The 14,369-nt window shown below is 45.6% G+C and overlaps 1 protein-coding gene across 1 annotated transcript in view; it reads right to left on the reverse strand.

Moving 5' to 3' along the window:
• The window catches only part of LOC141111802 (uncharacterized), a 275,091-nt gene extending 264,815 nt beyond the window's left edge, over window positions 1–10,276 (reverse strand). The window contains exon 1 of the mRNA XM_073603937.1: window positions 10,097–10,276. Coding sequence (XP_073460038.1) covers window positions 10,097–10,148 — 52 coding nt within the window. The 5' untranslated portion in view covers window positions 10,149–10,276. The remainder of the gene's footprint in view (window positions 1–10,096) is intronic.
• Window positions 10,277–14,369: the final 4,093 nt, after the last annotated feature.

A 14,369-nucleotide genomic window follows, 5' to 3' on the forward strand; every position in this document is an offset into this window, starting at 1 on the left:
GGGTCACCAGTCCGGTATTTGTATATTGTGGGGTCACCAGTCCGGTATTTATATAATGAAATCATATCCCCTCTCAAGCGTCTCTTCTCCAGAGAGAATAAGTTCAGAGCTCACAACCTTTCCTCATAACTAAGATCCTCCAGACCCTTTATTAGCTTTGTTGCCCTTCTTTGTACTCGCTCCATTTCCAGTACATCCTTCCTGAGGACTGGTGCCCAGAACTGGACAGCATACTCCAGGTGCGGCCGGACCAGAGTCTTGTAGAGCAGGAGAATTATCGTTTTATCTCTGGAGTTGATCCCCTTTTTAAGGCCAATATTCTGTTTGCTTTGTTAGCAGCAGCTTGGCATTGCATGTCATTGCTGAGCCTATCATCTACTAGGACCCTCAGGTCCTTTTCCATCCTAGATCCCCCCAGAGGTTCTCCCCCCAGCAGGCCTGTGCTGGCCATCGGGACTACCGGGAGATTCCCGGTGGGCCGATTGGCAGCGGGCCACTACACCAATGACTCTCTCTCTCTGACTGTCAGACAGTGACTGTGTCACTGTCTCTCTCCGTCCGAGCGTCGCCGGGCACCGGGCGGCTCCACTCCTGCACTCGGCGGGCGGGCCGGCGTCACAAAAAAACAGGCATTATCACTCCCCCAGGCACTCCCCCTAACAGCTAACAATATAGCCATTTGGGCGGCCTCTTTGTCCCGGCGCTGTGACGTCACTCACAGACGGAGGGCGGAGGCGGCCCGGGGACATAGGAGGAGGCAGAGCCAGGGCGTAGCAAAGCAAGCCTGGCTGCAAGTCTGCAACCTAGAGGAGCCGAAGCCGAGGAGGAGGATTCGGAATCGGATCAGAACCACCAGCAGCAAGTACAGTGACAGAGACCAAGGCTATAGTGTCACTGTCATCATTCAAGTAAGCAGCAGTGCAGCACTATAGTAATAACTTTTCTAATAATAATAGTAATTAGTAAGTAACTGAATATGCAGCATGGAGGGGGGGAGGGGTAAATCTGTACTGTATAAATGTACTGCCACTGGTCATGGTTAAATTATTCATCAGTTACCATGGCCAGTGGCAATTAAATTAATAATTGACCAGTGGCATTAAATTAATATTAATGCTACAGTGGCATTAATATTAATTTAATGCCACTGGTCAATTATTAATTTAATGCCGCTGACCACGGTAACTGATGAATAATTTATTGCCACTGGTCAATTATTAATTTAATGCCACTGGTCAATTATTAATTTGATGTCACTGGTCATGGTAATTGATGAATAATTTAATGCCACTGGTCACGATAACTGATTAGTAATTTAATGTCACTGGTCATGGTAATTGATGAATAATTTAATGCCACTGGTCACGGTAACTGATTAATTTAATGCCACTGGTCTCGGTAAATGATTAATAATTTAATGCCACTGGTGAATTAATTTGCTGCCACTGGTCACGGTAACTGATGAATGAATTTACTAGTGCCACTGCTGGTCATGGTCACTGATGAATTAATGTACTGCCACTGGTAGTCATGGTCACTGATGAATTAATGTACTGTCACTGCTGGTCATGATCACTGATGATGAATTTCATTCTAAACATTTCATTCTAAAGGCGTCTGTAATGTTGGAATGCATCTTTTTCTCTAAATAATAAAAAAAAGCTGTTTATACATACAGTGGAATGTTTTTACTTATTTTTTTGCACAATTGCGTATAGTTTATATACTGTTTTTGTGTGTGTTTGCAAAATTAAAGTGGGCCGGTCTGGATGAAGTCCAGGGCCAAATTTTTGTCCCAGTCCAGCCCTGCCCCCCAGTCTATAGATTGCATTCATATTTTTGCCACCCAAATGTATTATTTTACATTTTTCTACATTGAACCTCATTTGCCATGTAGTTGCCCACTAGTCTCATTTGGAGATCATGGCAGGCAGCAAATACTGGTGCCCACTGCTAACAAAACTGCAGTTAAAGTTACTTATCAGCCAGGAAAAAACTTTCACAAACCAAAAAGGAGAAAACATTTTAGATAAAAAATATATTGTTTAAAAAATTAAACATAAATACATACAATAAATCAATTAAATTGAATTGATGAAAATTAATTAGATAAATAATTAAATAAATACAATTAAATCAGATTTAAAGTCGATGAATAACTCCAGTGAAATGTTACAATTCACAAATTCATGTGTATAAAAGACATTTGTCTCTACAAGCAGCCAACCCAGTACTGTGTCCCAGAGAGTCCGAGCAATTCCCCACAGAATATACGGAGCTTCTATAGGAACTGCAAGCAGAAAGAGCAAGGTGGACAAAGTTCAAATACATAAAAAAAAACTAAATAAAAAATAATAGGAAGAGAATTCAGTTTAATAAAAACAATGATAGATGGTCCACTATCATCTTCAGGTTGCTCTTATGTGGACATACTTAGGGTCCCCAGATGGGTGGCTCGGCAGGTCTCCTGGCAGACAGAGAACTACACTACACACCGGGGATGCCAGGAGAACCTGAGTGTGTGTGAGATACCCGTCAGGAGCCACCAGATCCCACCGATCCATGAAGGGCTCCACTGAAGAACAGAGCAAAGAGACCATCAGGGGAGGAGAACAAGAGGTTGTCACATAACACAGGGGCTGCCGGGAGATCGTTTATGTGAGGAAAGCTCCACTGATGGATCGACAAGACGGGATCGAGTAAGGGCAGGAGAGCGGTGGTGTAATCTCTGAAGCTCGCTTCTCTCATCTGCCTGCCTGGCTCTCTCATGCAGCCCGCCCACCACACTCCCGGCCAGGCTGCAGAGAGGCCACGGCCCGCTGGTTAGGCAGGGACCCCTGCAGGAAGAGACTCAGGGATACAGGCCCCAGATTCCGAGCTATAGCCCCAATAGCCACCCCCTAGAGACACCACTGCCTGTCAGGAAGTGCTGATCGCGTAGCCGTACCACCATACACAGCCAATGACTGGTCAGTGTACCGGCCCACTGCCAGTGGCATGTGACTGACGTGACCAAGCAGGTCACATGACAATTATAAACAATAGATGACTTCCTTTCATGCCATTCATTGTGCACAATTGTGTTGCTAGTTGCGATTGGTCACAGTGATCACATGGTACAGATAGGGCCAATCACAGCCCATCTGTACCATGGGATTAGCTTTGACCAATCACAGCTAATCACAAACAATGATTCAGTTTTATTCAGTAACACGTTTGTTTATAGCATTGTAAATAATTGCTATAAGCAAATATAATATGTAAAAAAAAAATCCTGATAGTGGGAACCCCACTGTGCCTCTTACTAAATACTTTGGACTGTCTGCTTCCAAAAAGGGGTGATTTGGGGGGTTTTGTACTGGGGGTGATTTGGGGGGTATTTGTACTGGGGGGGTGATTTGGGGGGTATTTGTACTGGGAGGGGATTTGGGGGGGTATTTGTACTGGGAGGTGATTTGGGGGGTATTTGTACTGGGGGTGATTTGGGGGGTATTTGTACTGTCCTGGCATTTTCGGGCTTCAAGAAATGAGATGGGCCGTCAGTACATCAGGATTGATCAGATATATATCCCATAGTGTGTGGTCTCCATAACTTTCCTACAGACTAAATAATATTCACTGATTTTGGGAATTTTCACCAAAGAAATGGAGCAGAATATATTTTAAGATAAAATTATGAAGAAAGATTATTTATTTGCAAAATTCCATAACAGAAATGAAGAACACATTTTTTTTCTTCCAAATTTTTGGTCTTTTTTTTATTTAGCAAAAAATAACCCCCCCCCCGCCCCCAGTAGTGATTAAATATCACCAAACAAAAGCTCTATTTGTGTGAAGAAAATGATAAAAATGTCATATGCCCCTCCCTCTTAGATTGTAAGCTCTCAGGATCAGGGCCCTCTGATTCCTCCTGTATTGTATTGTACCTGTACTGTCTGCTCTCATGTTGTAAAGCGCTGTGCAAACTGTTGGCCCCATATAAATCCTGTATAATAATAATATATAAATCCTGTATAATAATAATAATATATAAATCCTGTATAATATATAACATATAAATCCTGTATAATATATAATAATATGGGTGTTGCATGACCATTGTCATTCAAAGTGTGAGAGCGTTGAAAGCAGAAAGCTGAGAATTGGTCTGGGCAAGAGGGGGGAGGGGGTGTTAAAGAATCCGGTTTTGAGGTGGTTAAAAACTGCCTGTATCTTTATTTTGTATTTATATTTTGTTGTGAATGAGTTAGAGCTGCACGATTCTGGCCAAAATGAGAATCACGATTTTTATGCTTAGAATAAAGATCACGATTCTCGCCGCGTAACATCATCTTTCACATTATACAAAAAAATTGAGCTAACTTTACTGTTTTTAGTTTTTTTTTTAATTCATTAAAGCGTATTTTCTTCCAAAAAAATTACATTTGAAAGACTGCTGCGCAAATACAGAGCGATATAAAATATTGCAACAACCGCCATTTCATTCTCTAGGGTCTCTGCTAAAAAATATATTTACCCTGTTTTCCTTAAAATAAGCCCTACCCAGGGGCGGACTGACCATTCGGGCACTGCCCGAGGGCCCCATGCTACTAAGGGGCCCCATCAGGGTTGCCAGCCTCAATTAAACCAGGGACAGTATGTAAAAATCTGTGTTTTTTTAAAAATCCAGAGATTATAGCTGCCCCGCCTCTCCAGTACCTTTTCAGTGTGTGTATGTGTATACTGTGTGTGTATATTGTGTGTGTATATACTGTGTGTCTGTGTGTGTATACTGTGTGTGTATATTGTGTGTGTATATTGTGTGTCTGTGTGTGTATACTGTGTGTGTGTATATATATATATTGTGTGTGTATACTGTGTGTGTATATTGTGTGTCTGTGTGTGTATACTGTGTGTGTATATTGTGTGTCTGTGTGTGTATACTGTGTGGCCCCATAATCTATTGTCTGGGGGCCCCATAATCTTCTCCTGTTGCCCAGGGGCCCCATGAGTTGTCAGTCCGCCCCTGGCCCTACCCTGAAAATAAGACCTACAAGGACTAACTAGGGCTTATTTGGGGGGTAAGGCTTATATTGCAGCTGTCGCCGACAATCACGCTAGGTCTTATTTTTGGGGAAACAGGGTATATAATGTTTGGGGGTTCTAAGTAATTTTCGAGCAAAAAATAATGATAATGATTTTAACTTGAAGCCAACAAATGTCACAAAAAGGTTTAGTGTTTAAGTGGTTAAACTTCCCTCATTTACACACTGAAGTTCATTCCTTTGATCTGAAGGACAAATGGTTACAATGTTTATACTTAGTTCCCCGACTGAAGAATGTTGTGATTCTTGGCAGACTTTGTTTTTTTTTCTGGCTGTCGGCTTCAGCAGAGCGGAGAATTCTCTGCATAGAAAGAATCGGGAAATACTTTGTCAAGATCGCAAGAGGGAAATAAATTGTGATAACGATTCTTAGCGATTAATCGTGCAGCTCTAGAATGAGTAGAGATACTTTGTACTCCTTACTTATCAATGTAAGGGGGACCGGTTTCTAGGGGCCCCCTTATTTCTAAAGAGATGTTCCAATAAAGTTCCCCACCTGGAGACCCCCAAAACCACCCCCAAGGATTGTGGGGGAAGAGGCCTTTGTTCCCATTAAGATGTGGACAAGGTGCTTTGCCAGGAACCAAGGTACCCCCTTTCCATGCTGTGGGCATGTGTTCTTATATGGTTCAGAAGGAGGCTGCCTCCTCAGATAAGGGTCTGGCATAGATTTGGGGGGGGATCACTTTCTCTTGTTTATTTCATGGACTTCCCCCTAAAATTTATACTAGATGGAAAAGGGGTGGTATAGAATTTAGGGGATCCCCATCCCATTTGCATGGAGTTCCCCCTGATATTCATGTTAAACTCTTATAAAGGGTAAGGGGGGGGTATGTATTTTTAGGGAGAACCCCAAACCATTTTTATTCTGTGGGGTCCCCATTATAATCTACATCAGGCATTATTCTGCATTGTATACGATTTTTGTGAATGTGTTAGTAAGTTTCTCACCCGGAGATCCTGCCAGGACCGGCACTTCCTGTGTCCGGCTGACATTGATAAATCTCGTCCTCACAAATATCTGCAGAATTTCAGCCTGAGGAGCTCAGTCCTTCAATAGACCTCCCTGTAGAGTCTGCAGGAGCCATACATAGACCTGATAGAACACCAGCTGAAGGACGTCACAGGCTGACAACACTGCTCAGGCCTCAATGTGGGTGCAGTGTGAACTGTCTGTGTTCAGGGACATGCAGCCACATGGGTTTCTAATGGGGTAACCGTGGCTGTGTCTGTCCATTGACATGAATGGGACGGTGTCTAAGGAGATGCATGGAATACCTGTGTGGGTAGACACGGTCCTGCACGGCATGCGCTGTACATCCATGTGAATGAGGCCTGAGCAGTGCTGTCAGCCTGCTGTGTGACGTCCTTCAGCTGGCAGCCTATCAGCTCTCTGTGTGCTTCTTACAGAGATGACAGACAGGCTGACTGAGCTCTTCAGGATAAAGTTCTGCAAATATTTGTGAGGCCGAGGCTTAGCAATGTCAGCCGGACACAGGAAGTGCTGCTACTGGCTGGATCTCCGGGTCAGAATTTGTGTATATCCTGAATATAAATACCCCTCCTGGGGTGTGGGAAGGTGGCTGTCCTCAGGATGGAGTCCCGGGTGGAAATGCCCCTCCTGGGATGTGGGAAGATGGCTGTCCTTGGGATGGAGTCCTGGGTGGAAATGCCCCCCTGGGGTGTGGGATGGCGGCTGTCCTCGGGATGGAGTCCCGGGTGGAAATGCCCCTCCTGAGATGTGGAAATGCGGCTGTCCTCAGGATGGAGTCCCGGGTGGAAATGCCCCTCCTGGGGTGTGGGAAGGCGGCTGTCCTCGGGATGGAGTCCTGGGTGGAAATGCCCCTCCTGGGATGTGGGATGGCAGCTGTCCTCGGGATGGAGTCCCAGGTGGAAATGCCCCCCTGGGGGGTGGGATGGCGGCTGTCTTCAGAGTCCTGGGTGGAAATTCCCCTCATGGGATGTGGGAAGGCGGCTGTCCTCGGGATGGTGTCCCGGGTGGAAATGCCCCTCCTGGGGTGTGGGAAGGCGGCTGTCCTCGGGATGGAGTCCAGGGTGGAAATGCCCCTCCTGGGGTGTGGGAAGGCGTCTGTCCTCGGGATGGAGTCCCGGTGGAAATGCCCGTCCTGGGATGTGGGAAGGTGGCTGTCCTTGGGATGGAGTCCGGGGGGGAAATGCCCCCCTGGGGTATGGGATGGCGGCTGTCCTCGGGATGGAGTCGCAGGTGGAAATGCCCCTCCTGGGGTGTGGGAAGGCGGCTGTCCTTGGGATGGAGTCCCGGGTGGAAATGCCCCTCCTGGGGTGTGGGAAGGCGGCTGTCCTCGGGATGGAGTCCCGGGTGGAAATGCCCCTCCTGAGATGTGGGAAGGTGGCTGTCCTCGGGATGGAGTCCCGGGTGGGAATGCCCCTCCTGGGATGTGGTAAGGCGGCTGTCCTCGGCATGGAGTCCCGGGTGGAAATGCCCCTTCTGGAATGTGGGAAGTCGGCTGTCCTCAGGATGGAGTCCCGGGTGGAAATGACCCTCCTGGGATGTGGGAAGGCGGCTGTCCTCGGGATGGAGTCCCAGGTGGAAATGCCCCTCCTGGGGTGTTGGATGGCGGCTGTCCTCGGAGTCCCAGGTAGAAATGTCCCTCCTGGGGTGTGGGAAGGCGGCGGTCCTTGGGATGGAGTCCCTGGTGGAAATGCCCCTCCTGGGATGTGGGAAGGTGGCTGTCCTTGGGATGGAGTCCTGGGTGAAAATGCCCCCCGGGGTGTGGGATGGTGGCTGTCCTCGGAGTCCCGGCTGGAAATGCCCCTCCTGGGATGTGGGATGGCGGCTGTCCTCGGGATGGAGTCCCAGGTGGAAATGCCCCTCCTGAGATGTGGAAAGGCGGCTGTCCTCAGGATGGAGTCCCGGGTGGAAATGCCCCTCCTGGGGTGTTGGATGGCTGCTGTCCTCGGAGTCCCAGGTGGAAATGTCCCTCCTGGGGTGTGGGAAGGCGGCGGTCCTTGGGATGGAGTCCCGAGTGGAAATGCCCCTCCTGGGATGTGGGAAGGTGGCTGTCCTTGGGATGGAGTCCTGGGTGAAAATGCCCCCCGGGGTGTGGGATGGTGGCTGTCCTCGGAGTCCCGGCTGGAAATGCCCCTCCTGGGATGTGGGATGGCGGCTGTCCTCGGGATGGAGTCCCAGGTGGAAATGCCCCTCCTGAGATGTGGAAAGGCGGCTGTCCTCAGGATGGAGTCCCAGGTGGAAATGCCCCTCCTGGGGTGTGGGATGGCGGCTGTCCTCGGGATGGAGTCCTGGGTGGAAATGCCCCTCCTGGGATGTGGGAAGGCGGCTGTCCTCGGGATGGAGTCCTGGGTGGAAATGCGCCTCCTGGGGTGTGGGATGGCGGCTGTCCTCGGGATGGAGTCCTGGGTGGAAATGCCCCTCCTGGGATGTGGGAAGGCGGCTGTCCTCGGAGTCCCAGGTAGAAATGCCCCTCCTGGGGTGTGGGAAGGCGGCTGTCCTCGGGATGGAGTCCTGGGTGGAAATGCCCCTCCTGGGATGTGGGATGGCAGCTGTCCTCGGGATGGAGTCCCAGGTGGAAATGCCCCCCTGGGGGGTGGGATGGCGGCTGTCTTCAGAGTCCTGGGTGGAAATGCCCCTCCTGGGATGTGGGAAGGCGGTGCGGCTGTCCTCGGAATGGAGTCCCAGGTAGAAATGCCCCTCCTGGGATGTGGGAAAGCGGCTGTCCTCAGGATGGAGTCCTGGGTAGAAATGCCCCTCCTGGGATGTGGGAAGGCGGCTGTCCTCGGGATGGAGTCCCAGGTGGAAATGCCCCTCCTGGGATGTGGGAAGGTGGCTGTCCTCGGGATGGAGTCCTGGGTGGAAATGCCCCTCCTGGGATGTGGGAAGGCGGTGCGGCTGTCCTCGGAATGGAGTCCCAGGTAGAAATGCCCCTCCTGGGATGTGGGAAAGCGGCTGTCCTCGGGATGGAGTCCCAGGTAGAAATGCCCCTCCTGGGATGTGGGATGGCGGCCGTCCTCGGCATGGAGTCCCGGGTGGGAATGCCCCTCCTGGGGTGTGGGAAGGCGGCTGTCCTCGGGATAGAGTCCCGGGTGGAAATGCCCCTCCTGGGATGTGGGAAGGCGGTTGTCCTCGGGATGGAGTCCCAGGTGGAAATGCCCCTCCTGGGATGTGGGAAGGCGGCTGTCCTCGGGATGGAGTCCCAGGTGGAAATGCCCCCTGGGATGTGGGAAGGCAGCTGTCCTCGGGATGGAGTCCTGGGTGGAAATGCCCCCCTGGGATGTGGGATGATAGAGGTTGGATTTGTCATATATAAGTTCTTCATGACCCTCAGATGTGTGTGAACCCGATAGTGGACAGAACTGAAGATTGGTGGTTCTGGGTTTGGGTAGCAAAGAGTGAAATCTACACACTGCAAACACACCGGGGAAAGAACCCGAGAACAGAGGCACCACAGGGGGTCCAGGGAGTAGAACTACAAAATCAAAACTTTATTGAAACAATATGCAATGAAAATATACAAATAAATAGTAAATACAAAGTGGCAAATGCCGGAGACTCCAGGAAATTCCTGCAAAATCAGCATTCAGTTCTCTGCAATTACTATTTATCTGAATGTTTCTAATTGTTTCTATAAAGTATCAATTTTGTACTCCTACTCCCTGGACCTCCTGTGGGGTCTCGGGTTCTCTGGTTCTCGGGGTCTCGGGTTCTCTGGTTCTCGGGGTCTCGGGTTCTCGGGTTATCGGGGTCTCGGGGTCTCGGTTTGTTTGCAGTTTCTGTTTTGGTGAATGATCCCCCCTGCAAAGCAGCCAGATAGTGACCTTCACACCTTCCCATTTACTTTCATTGTAGTAACCTGAATCTACAACTACTACCCCCACCATACACAACTGTCACCAATTACTACAGACATGGAACTACAACCCCCATCTGTCCTATTCTACAATAATCACCCACCGTCTTGTCACCGTCTACACTGATATCACCCACACACAGTGTAGCGCAGTACAAGGGGACTTACCTGTGACAGTGAAGAGGGGGAGCAGTATGTAGAGGATATTTGGGGGTCTCATTGTCTCCAGAATTCGGGTTCCACCCTATAATAACATGGCTGAGTATTCCTCATCGGGAGAGAAAATACTTTCAGTTTTGAAGAGACGTCTCACTTCCTGGAGAATAACCCCCACCATCCGGAGAGAGGAGACCGAGCACTCCACCTGGAGGACAGAGAGGGGTACTGCATACTGACACTGATCATATATATATACATACTGACACTGATCATATATATATATATACTGACACTGATCATATATATATATATATATACATACTGACACTGATCATATATACACATTCTGACACTGATCATATATATATATACATACTGACACTGATCATATATATATACTGACACTGATCATATATATATACATACTAACACTGATCATATATATATATACATACTGACACTGATCATATATATATACATACTGACACTGATCATATATATATATACTGACACTGATCATATATATATATACATACTGACACTGATCATATATATATATACTGACACTGATCATATATATATATATATATATACATACTGACACTGATCATATATATACTGACACACTGATCATATATATACATACTGACACTGATCATATATATATACATACTGACACTGATCATATATATATACATACTGACACTGATCATATATATATACATACTGACACTGATCATATATATATATATACTGACACTGATCATATATATATATATACTGACACTGATCATATATATATACATACTGACACTGATCATATATATATACATACTGACACTGATCATATATATACATACTAACACTGATCATATACATGTCAGCCGGACACAGGAAGTGCCGCTACTGGCTGGATCTCCGGGTCAGAATTTGTGTATATCCTGAATATAAATGCCCCTCCTGGGATGTGGGAAGGCGGCTGTCCTCGGGATGGAGTCCCGGGTGGAAATGCCCCCCTGGGATGTCGGAAGGCGGCTGTCCTCAGGATGGAGTCCCGGGTGGAAATGCCCCCCTGGGATGTGGGAAGGCGGCTGTCCTCGGGATGGAGTCCCGGGTGGAAATGCTCCTCTGGGACACTGATCATATATATATATATATATATATATTTACTGACACCAGGCCCGGACTGGGACAAAACATAGGCCCAGGCATTTTAGACTTAGCAGCCCGGGGGGGGGGGGTCATTCGCGGGGGCGGTTGATGGTGCGATTTGGGGTTCCGGGATGTGTGGGTTTGATTACTTTATCTCTGGTTTTGATGGTGAAGTACTGAAAATAGTATGAAGCAGCACAAGATGAGGGTTGCTCTAATTCAGGGGAAATCTTTTGGGCATAGTGTGTGAAAAATGCTTTCAAAGAAATTCAGAGTTCCAGATACATAAAATAACAAAATATAAACTGTCAACTTCACACGAAAAGGAATCTTTATAGTTAAGTAAATGCTGTAAACCACTGGAAACAACTAAACTTTGCTCCACCACAGCTCAGATCAGCCCCATTTCCTGTAAGTATTTGTCTTTGTGACTACTGAAAAGCCCGTTATAAAGTATTAAGCCTTGTACCAGTGGTGGAAGTATAGGGGTCGCCGTGGCGACTGGGCCCCATGCTGCAGGGGGCCCTTGAGGGCCCCCCTGTTTATCTTGATAGGAGCGCGGCAGCTGAGATCGATCTCCCCGATCGTCAGCTGAACTGTAATCAGCACTGTGCGGGGAGCTCGTCACACTGATCTAAAGTGAAAGCAGTGTGTGTTGTGCTCTTTGTCTCCCCCTACAGTGCAGTACCCATCAGGAAGAGGTGAGGTAAAGCACTGCCGTTTTTGAAAAGGCTTTCTGTATGTGTGTTTATAGGTGTGTGTTCATGTATGTGTGTGTTCATGTATGTGTGTGTTCATGTATGTATGTGTTCTTATGTGTGTGTTCATGTATGTGTGTGTTCATGTATGTGTGTGTTCTTATGTGTGTGTTCATGTATGTGTGTGTTCTTATGTGTGTGTTCATGTATGTGTGTGTTCTTATGTGTGTGTTCATGTATGTGTGTGTTCTTATGTGTGTGTCCATGTATGTGTGTGTTCTTATGTGTGTGTTCTTATGTGTGTTCATATGTGTGTTCTTATGTGTGTTCATATGTGTGTTCATGTATGTGTGTTCATATGTGTGTTCTTATGTGTGTTCATATGTGTGTTCGTATGTGTGTTCATATGTGTGTTCATATGTGTGTTCATGTATGTGTGTTCATATGTGTGTTCATATGTGTGTTCTTATGTGTGTTCATATGTGTGTTCATATGTGTGTTCTTATGTGTGTTCATATGTGTGTTCTTATGTGTGTTCATGTATGTGTGTTCATATGTGTGTTCTTATGTGTGTTCATATGTGTGTTTATGTATGTGTGTTCATATGTGTGTTCATATGTGTGTTCATGTATGTGTGTTCATATGTGTGTTCATATGTGTGTTCATATGTGTGTTCTTATGTGTGTTCATATGTGTGTTCATGTATGTGTGTTCATATGTGTGTTCATATGTGTGTTCATATGTGTGTTCATGTATGTGTGTTCATATGTGTGTGTTTTTATGTGTGTTCATATGTGTGTTCATATGTGTGTTCTTATGTGTGTTCTTATGTGTGTTCATATGTGTGTTCATGTATGTGTGTTCATATGTGTGTTCATATGTGTGTTCATGTATGTGTGTTCATATGTGTGTGTTTTTATGTGTGTTCATATGTGTGTTCATGTATGTGTGTTCATATGTGTGTTCCTATGTGTGTTCATATGTGTGTTCTTATGTGTGTTCATATGTGTGTTCATGTATGTGTGTTCATATGTGTGTTCCTATGTGTGTTCATATGTGTGTTCATATGTGTGTTCATATGTGTGTTCTTATGTGTGTTCATATGTGTGTTCATGTATGTGTGTTCATATGTGTGTTCTTATGTGTGTTCATATGTGTGTTCATATGTGTGTTCATGTATGTGTGTTCATATGTGTGTTCATATGTGTGTTCATATGTGTGTTCATATGTGTGTTCTTATGTGTGTTCTTATGTGTGTTCTTATGTGTGTTCTTATGTGTGTTCATATGTGTGTTCATATGTGTGTTCATGTATGTGTGTTCATATGTGTGTTCATATGTGTGTTCATATGTGTGTTCATGTATGTGTGTTCTTATGTGTGTTCTTATGTGTGTTCTTATGTGTGTTCTTATGTGTGTTCATATGTGTGTTCATGTATGTGTGTTCATATGTGTGTTCATATGTGTGTTCATATGTGTGTTCATATGTGTGTTCTTATGTGTGTTCATATGTGTGTTCATGTATGTGTGTTCATATGTGTGTTCTTATGTGTGTTCATATGTGTGTTCATATGTGTGTTCATGTATGTGTGTTCATATGTGTGTTCATATGTGTGTTCATATGTGTGTTCATATGTGTGTTCTTATGTGTGTTCTTATGTGTGTTCTTATGTGTGTTCTTATGTGTGTTCTTATGTGTGTTCATATGTGTGTTCATGTATGTGTGTTCATATGTGTGTTCATATGTGTGTTCATATGTGTGTTCTTATGTGTGTTCATATGTGTGTTCATATGTGTGTTCATATGTGTGTTCTTATGTGTGTTTATATGTGTGTTCATGTATGTGTTTGCATGTGTTTATGTGTGTATTTATATATGTATATATGTTTGTGTGTGTATATACAGTATATGTGTGTGTATATTATGTGTGTGTTTATTATGGTTGTCCCACTACCACTTTTTTAGGACTGAGTACAAGTACCGATACTTTTTTTCAAGTACTCGCCGATACCGATTACCAATACTTTTTTTTAAATGTCACGTGACAGTTTTTTTTTGCCATTTTTTTTTTTTGGGGGGGAGGTGAACGTTGTATGTGTGTGTTTTTTTGTTTTTTTGTACAATTTTTATTTTTTACAATAATATTTTTTTATTATTATTTTTTTTTTTAATCAGCCCTGTTGGGGGGCTTTGGTGAGATATCAGGGGTCTTAACAGACCTCTGATATCTCCCCCTTGAGACAGAGAAAGAGACCGAGGATAGAGATTCCCCAGTCCCTTTCTCTGCAGCCTCAGCTGCACTGACAATGAATGGAGAGAAGACAGCGGCTCCTTTCCATTCATAAACTGACACATCGTAATCACAGGAGATTACAATGTTTCAGTTATGTGAATAGACAGAGTCAGCTGACTCCATACACAGGAAGGAGGAGG

Source organism: Aquarana catesbeiana, linkage group LG11, assembly GCF_042186555.1.
Source record: "Aquarana catesbeiana isolate 2022-GZ linkage group LG11, ASM4218655v1, whole genome shotgun sequence".
In the NCBI taxonomy this organism is placed as follows: domain Eukaryota; kingdom Metazoa; phylum Chordata; class Amphibia; order Anura; family Ranidae; genus Aquarana; species Aquarana catesbeiana.